Raw genomic sequence first — 11,449 nt, 5'->3', positions numbered from 1 at the left:
ATGACTGCAATTGGAAGTAATGTAAGGATTGCTAAATTAAGTGTCGATATTTTGTTTTCCATCACCATTTCTACTGCATGTTAGTTTCTAAATATTGGGAAAAATGACAAGTTGTATAGTTCTGCCATTTCTACACACTTTGGTTTTCGAATCAATCGAATTTCGATCTGTTGCCTTTGAAAACAGCTTAAAGGACAGGACTGGAAGGCAAGTTAACAAAATTCTTAAACTATACAAAGAACACTCTGACTATTTCTCCTTTAGTTGCGGCTTTTTGGAAAATTGGTGTTTTGTCCTCGTCGTATTTCGTTAAATAATCTTGCTTAAAATATTCTCCCTAAAATCTGAAGAAAAAAGGCCTAACAAGCTTTCCCCTCGAACAGGCTGACCAAATACTGAAGAGTAAACTTCTGCATATTCAATCACAAGTGATGTTGGTAAAAAGAGGTTACAGAAAATAACAGACAATTATACACTTTGTCTTTACCATGAGTACCATGTGATAAAGACTGAATTATAGATAGACGTCATCTGTGCAAAACGTTCAGAACTTACGTTTACTACATATAAAGAAAGAAAGTCATTAATTGTTGGTGAACAACATTTCTTCTTGTATTTTTATCATTGAACTTAAGTGCATGTAAGGATATTTAAAGGAAAATAATGGTGACGTCACTGATGTGGTTATTAGATAAAATATAATGCCAAAATACGTACATATGTGCATTAAAATCCTTAAATCACTGAGTACATACTACACAGGTCAGCTCCTTTCCACCGACATATGGTGGACATGGTAAAGAACCACAATGGCCTTCAACAAAATACAGCTATGCTCCATTTGTATTTGCATGAGATCCATGCATTGCCTCTGGCTTGCCATCAACACAAATGTACTCAGATCGCTTGTGAGTATGAGCTTCAGCCATTAAATAACCTTTGTATTCCATATCCACCCTGAAGGACAGATATTGCGCGCTGGAATCATCATGTGACTACCACGTGACTTAGCATGACATACAGCACACGGGGCATCTCGGTTGTGTAAGTTTGGATTTGGAAATATATGTTTCTCAGCAGAAGTAATCTCGTATTCAGTACCATGAATGATTGCTTTACTCTGAAAACCAGCAGCGTATTTCTCGTATATTGGATTCAACGGTAAACAAAGATAATTTGCTCCACTACCACTGTGTGTATAATACGATCCCGCGATTGCTCCTGTTTTTCATAAAAATATGCTTTAGAACGGCAACTAATGAATACGACTACTTGGTTTTTACAAGAACATAAGTTATGATACAAAGGTTGATTCGCGTATATTAGGTAGAACATTTGTTCTGATTGTTGAAATGCTTATGTCTGATTCACACGAGTAAAATAAACAAAATCAAGAGCATTAACAAGATTAAAAAACGACATTTATCAAGGCATTTGACACAGATGTAAGGACGAGGGGAGCCGCTGTAAAAAAGTTTGATGATTGGTCTGGTAAATTGTCAACATTAGCAGGTCGGGCCAAAAAACAAGTGATAAAGAAGTTATGACGTGAACTTTGAAGTCAAGAAGTCTGTTGTTTGATTGTGAGTTGATGCAAGCATAAGGAAAAGACTTCATCTTAAAATAAATAGAAAGCCGATTTCTTTGTTTTGAAAACATTAGAAAATACTCAAAATAGGAAACAGAAGTTTTATCGCTCATACATGCTTATTTTACTTGCTTAAACCTATACTGGTTGTAGCTAAATCATGAATCGCAATTACGTAGATTTTTTTACCAGAATAAATCTCAACAGTTTTTGCTGTGTTAGGACAATGTTTTCTTCCCCATCTGCTGTAGACCACTCCACCGGTTGACGTGGGTTTACTTTTAGGTCCTGGTGGCCCAGCTGGACCTGGTTTTCCCTGCTTACCACGAGGACCTTATAATATTTAACTTTAATATTAGCACCTTTGACTGTATGAAGCCTAGACAGGAGTAGTTTTCAAATGTCCTTTACACACGGTGAAATAAACGACTTTTAGAAATTAGGGGGCTTATAGGAACCCATTGGTGTCCAGACAACCACAATTTGTAGATCGTGGGGTTCGCTTACATAAAGGACACTTAAAAATTGGTTTCTTAATTGAACGTTTATCATATATGAATGAATACCACCTTTTTGAAGGTGCACTCATTTTTTAAAATCAACAGATCACTCTAACATGATGCAGGTAAAAACTGAATAAAAATATCTAACATCAAAAAGTTTCATTACAGGTTTAACTATTGTAAATGATCATATTTTGAGTATGGAACACTTTAATCTTATAAAATCTTCCAATATAAATTCTATGTGCCATTAAATATTTAACTATGTAAGCCTATATGGATAATGGATGCTAAATTATATTACATGTCTTTGTTAGCTCAAAAAACGTTTGCTTCTGGCATTTTAATATGTTTTCTGAACTTTTCTCACAGCAAAATCAGGGATGTATTGCTATCGCTAATTAAGGGGGCTCTTAATCATATATACATGTTATAAATCTGTAGATAACAATACATTTCAAAAGATATTAATTCAGCATATCATGCATAAATGAATAAGAGCCCTCACCTAACTGGCGATAGCAATACACCCTAGCAAAACGTGCATTTATTGAACGTAACAACATGTCATTTGAAATCGTTTATTTATAACGCTTAGAGACGGTTTAAGAATGTTATCAACTTTTGAAAGCGTCAAATTTTTCACAATTTCATAACAATATTTATGATTTTCATATATCATTTATTTTTTTGTGATGAGCAAATGCAAATGTAATGAGATTATTGTGTGATGTCATACGTTCATAGTGGTTCATAGGTATTGTGAAATGCAAGTTTTGAAACCTCATGTTTGTTTATTTCGATGCATTGTTGGTGTAATCAATTTCTTTGCATTGCGTTTATCATTTGACCCTCTAAAAAATTATCTCAAGAATAGTGCAAATTTTTCCAAAACCAAGAGCACAGGCAATCTAAGATGTCACAAGTCATCTAAATCTATACATTTAGTCACATAATATGAAACCAGTCAGAATAATCATCGCACTTTAGCGATGGCATCATGCTTTGCCGAATAAAATATTAACGCGTCTATACTAAAGCGTGAATAATAAAACTAATAACTCATTAAAAATTTTCCCCGAATAAAAAAGCACAAAGGCTTGAGTGACTCATGCATTTCTTCAACACAATCTGCTATCACACAAAATACGACAAAAGGAAAATGCATGTATAAAGTTCTGACCATTTCGGAAAAGAGCCTGCTATAAAAATCTCTAATAGATTTTTTACGTTCCATTTGAATTAAACATCTAAGTAATTAGAATCCATAAAATCAGGATCTGGACTCATAAATGGCACGCAGCCAAAAAGGTAGTAATTTACTTTATACGAGTTTATAAGCTATTTTGTCAAAATCGATCAAATAGTTTATTTAGCTAAGAGGGATATAAGAGTTAATAAAAGATTTAACGTAGTTTCCAGGAAATACATTTAACCACACATGCACTACAGATAAAAAAAATGACTTCTGTTAAAAAAAACTCACCACGCAATGAAGCATCTCTGCCATCACGCCCTAAATTGTAAAGTTATTTTAGAAAAATTAGATTCAGTAGTAATAGAGCTACGTTGTGGTAGTAAACATTCTCTTAAAATATTTCACTACTTCAAAAGTAAAGAATGTTGTATAACTCACCATCTCTGCCTGGAAGTCCTGGAAGTCCTCGACAACTTGTTACTTTGCCATTCTGTCTCTTAAAAATACTTAACAAACAGTTAAAGTCGTAACTATAAAGCGATAATTCGCAGCTAGCCTAAATTCAGTGAAACGTGAAACGATTTAATATATGGAAAGGAGTACAAATTTGAAAAAAAAAGCGCCATACCTAGTAATTTTGTGTATTTTCTATCCATGCAAAGTCCGAATGTTGAGAAAATGCCCAAGTAAATTTGCTAGATGATTAGTACTCTCTTAGTTTAATCTGTCTGAATCATTTCAAGTTTCTCCAATCTTCAGCTACCAAGGCTTGTGAAATTAAACTCCCTCGAACAATTGAGGAATGACGAAACAAACTCAATAATTGGGGGTACAAAAAGAGTTCAAAACAAAAAAATCATACCAATCCCTATTTAATGAGTGCGTACTAGTGTACGTGTATGTGTGAGCTAGAATGAGTACGGAAAAATGTTTTCAACTGGTTACGATTTTTAGTAGTTCTTTTATAGGTTACTTCAATGCAACCTAAATATTATCAGTAATCATAAAATATGCCACCTTTCAACACAACATATCGTATCTAAAATATCAAATGATAATACCACAAACCTTTCTTTTGCTTTGTCTTTTAACTTCAACATGGCATTTTTGTCATCATTATAATTGCAGTAAATGACTTTTATTAGAAAAAGTAAAATAATCTGGAGAGTAGCGATGTACATTATTTTACGTTATTTTATAGGACGAAACTTCTCCTCTCTGTCAGCTATATCAGTTACAAGTAAACTCTTGCAATGCAGTCTGTGATATTTTTAGTCAGTTTCATCCAATCATATGCTTTGTTTTCATATTTCATCCAATCGATGGCTGCCCTCGAATTTATTCAGAGGCAAATGAATGAAATTGCTTTCCTTCAGCTCCATAATGATTTTTCTAGTTAAAACAAGAACTATCCATTGAAACACCCTTTACTTATAATTCTGCGTTGGGCATTGTGTAGCCATATTAATGCATTAAGTTTGATTTGTCAAGCGTCTCCTTTGCCTTTGATTGGCTCGGTCTTTTGTCTGATTGAAACTTCCTTCAGTTCTTCTTTTCTATTCTTTTAATAGACTGCACTCACACAAACAGCTGGAGTACTGTAATGTTACAATGTGCATCAACATATTAATCATGCAACGTCGTTGTTATTTTTTTAACTTTGGCGAAGGTTATGGTCACTTTGTTCCTTGTAATGTGTATGCTATATTTTGTTTATTTTGTATATTAAAGATTATTAAATGTCGATGGTTGTCTATTCATTTAATAAAGAGTACAAAGTTCATGTGAGCAGAGACGAAACTAGAACTTTAATTGGGAGGTTTATATTCATATATTCAGTTGTGCCCTACTGATTTCTTTTCAATACAAAATACTTTCAAAAGAAATTAGTATGGCCCGACGTAATATATGAATATACACCCCCTTCCCCCAATTAACGTTTTAGTTACGCCTCTGCATGTGAGGGAATTTATATTTACTGATAAACATTTGCAAGAAGCAATTGTTTATTTGCTTTACGGTGAGGATATAGTTGGCGATAAATACTTAGTCAGTAGCGTAGCCTGCCAGCAAACTTTAATCTCAAAATGTGAATTTGAGGACATTATTATTCATTTTGTTAGAAATTTATTCTTTTCATAGTATGTGAACAAAGAAAAATTAACATAGTATCATACGTACTACGACCAGTGCAGTGGACTACACGGTGTATGAAAAAATTTAATGGATAGGAAAACGTTGCTTATGCTGTCAGCTTGTAGGATTTGCAAAATCCGTTGATGGAATAGATTGTTAGACTTCCAATGAATCATCTGACAGTAAAATGTTTGTAAATAGTAACAATTTTAAGAATGAGAATTGTGTTACCGAGAAGCATTTTTGAAATAGATTGCGCACAAAAATAACTTAGTTAAAAAGTAATTTGAACTCATAGGGTTAAAATATGGCACATATTGTTCAAGCCAAAAAAGTTTTGCAAAATTTGTCAAAAACATAAAAGAGCGCTAAGCAAACCTTTATTAATTATTTATATTTCATTATTTGTATTATCTTTGGCTCAAAATTATGCATAATTCATGACGAGTATGAAGCAGCATTCAAAAAAGGAAATTTAAAATATTCAACAGCGAGCCATATTTTGAATCTGTGTGTTGTAATTGCTTTTTAAATGTCTTAAAGATAGATTTCAAATAGCAAATACTATGAATGGTGATAATAACAATGTAATAGTTCTTAAAAGAACTGTATTAAAAAACACTAAACAACAAAGGAACAGTTATTTACAGCTAGAAAGAGACACTGTGTATTTCGGCATACTACAAATGCATAGTGTCTCTTTCTAGCTGTAAATAACGGTTCCTTTGAATTGTTTAGTTAGTGTTTTGGTTAAAACAGTTCTTTTAAGAACTATTACATTGTTATTATCACCATTCACCATGATATTTGCTATTTTGAAATCTATCTTTAAGTTTGTCACCACGACAAAGTCTCTGTTTCATTTTAAATGTCTCATTTTCGTGCGCAAACTATTTTAAAAATTTTAGAAGGTAACACAATTCTCATTCTGGAAATTGTCATTGTTAGCGATAATTTCACTGTCAGATAGACCATTGGTCCAACTATTTCTAACAAATGTTTTTGCAGATCTTGCAAGCAGATGACTTTAGTGACGTTTTCCAAGCTGTTCAGTTTTGTTGATAGACCTTGTAGTAGCTACGCCAATCTAATTACCCCAATCCCTGCTAATAAATTGATGTTATTTTAGTACTTAATTATAAATATAAAGAGTTAACAAGAAGATAAGGACATTGCATGGTTTAGTATAATTTCACATTCTGTAAATATTTCATAAAAAAATATAACATGTAACCCAGTTTTCACAGGCTTATGAAAATCATGGATACCTTTGGGAGAACTGAAGATCGAATGTTGAGATTGATAGTGATCTGATTGTTTTGTACACTGAGGCTACACCAGTTTTGTACACCAGTTTTGTACACTGGGACGGGGCGGGTGACTGAATGGCTAATTGCGTGAGCTGTAAGCCAGACGGCGCGGGTTCAATCCCGGCTCGTGGCACATCTGGCAATGTGTCTGTAAACCTAGCCCAGGTTGACCAAAGCCATGTGAGGGAAATTTGGTAGAGGAAACTATGTCCTCGGATGGACTGTATCTGCATCTGCAATGTTGCAGCCTTGTCACACTGTATCACGCTGATATCAGCGTTGTAGTTGCGTGAAAGGTACGAGTGATTGTAGTCTGGTCAGCTGCCTTCACTATAATTTCAGTAACCAGGATGTTCCACTTCGTGGAACCCTCATACGTCGAAATCGACGGAGTCCATTTATTATTACACTGAGGCTAACATAAAACGAGCTAGTTCAATCAGTTCACGAGATTTATTGTTTTTCTTTTATAATAAAAAATCGATGATCATCGAATTTGACTTAAACTTAATGTCAATTTCATCTTAGTATACTGGAAAAAATAAACTAAAAAGTTTGGTGTTAGCATTGACAAAAAGATGCGACAGTAATTTTATGTGTGTCAGTGTGTGAGAAATAAGCCACAGTTTTAAGAGTAGTTGCTGCGCATGCGCAGATCAATATCATCTGTTAAAAAATGTCTATCTTGCTACATATTTTTGTTATTATTTGGTCATTATAGAATAAGCAAATGACTATGGGGGCATAAGCTTTTAAGTGATAACGCCTTGTCATTCTCATGAAAGATTGTGGAGTCAATGATGATTTCAATATTCCATATGTCCAAATATTTTGGTAGTAGTGCATACTACATGGTCTTGAGTTGGAGATTTTCTTAATTTTGGGTAAGTCATTGTTTATAGCCAAACGATGTACATTCAAAGTTTTATTGACTCTTACAGACACAAGATTTGTTCCAATGTAATCAATTTCTCTTAAAAAAACACCAGCTGGTTCGTCTTCGCTGAGCTGACATTAAAGTACTCTTTTTTCATGCAGAGCAAAGCAAGTTTTAAATTTTAAACAAGAGCTGTTGAGTACGATTGACGGATACAAGTCTCCCTGCTAATTGGCTATTGACTTGTGAGTTACCTTACTGTCGTCTTATTAAAAAGTAGAAAAAATGTGAAAGTAGTCACGGTGTTGCAAGGCTCAGTTCTAAGAGGAAAGGTCACCAAACTTGCATTTTACATACTGGAATTATTTAAACCAATATTCGTAAATGTTTTGTAAGTACCTGTTCCAGATATCGACTCACAAATGAAAAAGGGAAAGAAGTAACTAGACAATTTGCTCCTGAATCTTGTCTCCAGCTGACAGGGAAAGGTAATTATTAATTTTATAAGACGGGTGACAGAAAGGATTGCCTGAAGAGCCCTCCCTCGCAGTTTAATTTATAATTTTGAATATTTGGGAAGCGATTTTCCATTAGTTCTTTATGCCCAAGGTTGGGATCTGGCGTTTTACCTAACAATTTTGTTAATGCAATGAACATCAAAAGGTGAACTCGTATTTATGAAAGCCTTTAAAGCAAATGTTTCTGTCAGTAACTACTGAAAATATTTATTGGGATGTTGTTCTTTAGGTGACTTTCTTCTTTCTGCAGTTTGAACAATGCATGTGGCTTCTTAACCCTTCATAGGATGCGTGTTTTGTATTATTTGGTCTTAATCCCCAGTAATCAATGTAGATTGATGTTGGATGTAAGTTGTCAATTGGCATGATGGCTGCCAGTACTAGTCGAGTGCGTTATCTAACCAATAAGAGCAATAAGTAATGTTATTACATATACATACAGCACCAAGTTTTACAGTAAAGTGTGTCCAGAGTTTAATTTATTTATTATGTAGAGGTGCACTTTTGATAGTGTAATTACATATAAGTATGCTCTCTTATAAAAGGGCAATCAAGTTTTTTCATTCAAAAATTTAAGGTGAATGCTGGATTTTCATGTTTTACTGTCAGATTTTATAGCTCCATACTGCATACGCTAAATTGCAAGACAATATTAGTAATGCATGTCTTTCATACTGTAATCTTATAAAAGTTTAAAATGGTCCTATAATGGGAAAATTTAAATATCTAAAATAACTCCGAGTAATATCATTTCAATCTTAAAAATAAGGTAATGGGATGATCGGGCGTAAAGATATGAAAAACAGCTGCAGGAAAACATTTAAAGGAGGCAACAGTTTTCCAGGCTGTTTCGTACTGACTAAACGCCAATTGAGCAAACAACTTTGCTACATATGGTGGTCCGTGGAGATTTGTAGACAGTGATGGTGGCATACAGCAATTCAAAATAGGTACGCATTGTGTACATGCTTCATATAGTGCTCAGTGGAGATTTGTAAGCAGTGATAGTGGCATACAGCAATTCGAAATAGGTGCACATTGTGTATATGCTTCATATGGTGGTCCGTGGAGATTTGTAAACAGTGATGGTGGCATACAGCAATTCGCGTAAAATATCCTCATCAATAAGAAATTCACCAGTCCTTGATTTACTGTTTCTCGTTAGTACAACATAAGCCGCATCACTCATGATGTCTGTCTTACGACATTGTTGTAGAGCATCTCCACCAGCAAGCATCTCCATTGCTGCTGTCTCGATAGCTACACAAGACAAGGTAAATTAACAACACTTGTTGGGGATTCATTTGTCCAAGTCCTGTGAGTATGATATTGATGAAGGGCGTTTATATAAAGATGAGGAAACACAAAGTAAGCCTCTAGGGCAGTTGTCTATGGATGAGGAAACTAATGTTAAAATGCACGAATGGGGAAGCACAGTAAGCACACGTATATGTTTACATACAGAAATACACAAAAGAACTCAACCAAATAATCCCATAAAAAGATTATAAAGTCGTTCAAGTGACAGAAAAATGAAAAAAAAATATTTAGATCGCTACTATATGTTGCATGCCATACCTCCAGTAGCACAATGTTAAGATGAACCCTAGCTATATGACACTGTAATACGTAACTGACCTGCTTTTGGCCAAAGAGCGTTCAATGCTACACCATCATCTTTAAATTCTTCAGCCATACCAAGAACACACATGGACATACCATATTTAGCGATCGTGTATATCAAAATACCAAAACATAAAAATCGGGTTTAATTCACTGGCAAAAGTGACTGACTTTTCTCGAATAGTTCGCAGGGCACGTAGCTAAGTACATAAATATGAGCACCACAAATTTTAAAAACTGCACGGTTAACACTTTTGATTCAATTAATTTCCACTAAAAATACAGAATATATATAGTGAATAAAAGTGTTTTGAACAAACTGAAAAAGCTGGAAAACAGAACTGGTTGACTACCTTATAGCTACATATGTACGGCACACACGTGTAAGAGGGGCCTTCGGACTCAACAGCTAAGTATGTGGAGCTACTTGAAATGAAATACGATGGCCTACCTACGTGTCCTTTAAACTAAAGAGGTTTCATGTTTAATGGCGGACTGATGTTTAAAATATGAGGGTTCTTGGCCACTTTCAGATATGGAATACACGCTTGAGAGCTACATAAATTAAACATCGTAAAGAAATGAGATGAATAAAAACACCATACGTAGTCAGCAAATTACTAGATTATGTCATTGTAAACAATATCTTCATTAAAAGTGAAAGAATCCTTACAGGCAAATACTATTACAAGGAAAATATATTTAGCACTCTGTCGCCAAAACGGTAATAAAATTTTCCCTCACTATCCTATAAATATCTGGAAATTCCTTATTCTAAGAGTGCTACATAATTCTTTATAATATGCATATCTACAAGAAAAAATTTTTTTCTATTGAAACCAATTTCTTTTGCAAGAATTAAACATCAAACATTGCTGACTGTGTACATCAAAACAGACATCAAAAACTGACCTTCTTCACCAGCTGTGTAAATTGTTCCAGGAAGCTTTGGATGCGGCTCAGCTGTTTTAGCAGCAATGACAATATTTGCTCCATCCTGTGCTGCCTTTAAAGCTATAGCTTTACCAATACCACGACTTGCTCCACTAATAAAAATCGTTTTTCCAGCAAGTTTTCTAGACAACAAGAGAAAAGAGTCTAGACAATGAAATGCCACCATTGATTGGTTTAAAGTCAAGTTTGCTTTGTATTAGCCTGTGCAAACCAATCTGAGCTAAATCAATTAAATTCATGAAAGACAATTTGCAAATCAATCATCAATACATATATGTAAGAGGACAAATTCAAACATTTGTTTATGCATTATCATTATTTAGTAATAGAAATGAAAGATATTTTTCATGTTTGCACTGGTTTATTATGCAAACCTCAGATACTTGAATAATGAATGATCAAAAAATAGAAAATCCAATGGGAAAATAATACATGTATGATTAAAAACTATTACATTTTATCATCAGAGTGCATAAATAAAGGTTTCTTTGCCTTTCGTTCAGACCAAAAACGGAAAGGATTCTTAATGCGATCATTTAATAAAAATCAATAAAACTGTCTAAAATACTAGTCATACAGAAATTCATCAGGTAAAAAAGGCCAGTTGACATGACATTCAAAAATAAGCAAATGATTGTTCTTCACAATCAACCTTCCAACATTCTGCTTTGACAGAAATGCCGCAAATTAGAGCAATCTTCTCGTACTTACCCCGTGTTTAGCATGATTCAAAGATATAAAC

The 11,449-nt window shown here is 34.0% G+C and overlaps 1 protein-coding gene and 1 pseudogene across 1 annotated transcript in view; both read right to left on the bottom strand.

The window, feature by feature from the left end:
- Window positions 1-587: 587 nt before the first annotated feature.
- Window positions 588-4,545, bottom strand: LOC124440448 (annotated as a pseudogene).
- Window positions 4,546-9,151: 4,606 nt separating this feature from the next.
- Window positions 9,152-11,449, bottom strand: part of LOC124439769 (hydroxysteroid dehydrogenase-like protein 2) — a 98,961-nt gene continuing 96,663 nt past the window's right edge. Inside the window, exon 7 of the mRNA XM_046990037.1 lies at window positions 9,152-9,390. Within this exon, the coding sequence (XP_046845993.1) occupies window positions 9,182-9,390 (209 nt within the window). The 3' untranslated portion in view covers window positions 9,152-9,181. The remainder of the gene's footprint in view (window positions 9,391-11,449) is intronic.

This window comes from Xenia sp. Carnegie-2017, unplaced genomic scaffold (genome assembly GCF_021976095.1).
Source record: "Xenia sp. Carnegie-2017 unplaced genomic scaffold, XeniaSp_v1 HiC_scaffold_2, whole genome shotgun sequence".
Taxonomy (NCBI): domain Eukaryota; kingdom Metazoa; phylum Cnidaria; class Anthozoa; order Malacalcyonacea; family Xeniidae; genus Xenia; species Xenia sp. Carnegie-2017.
This window is presented reverse-complemented; position numbering and strand designations above follow the sequence as displayed.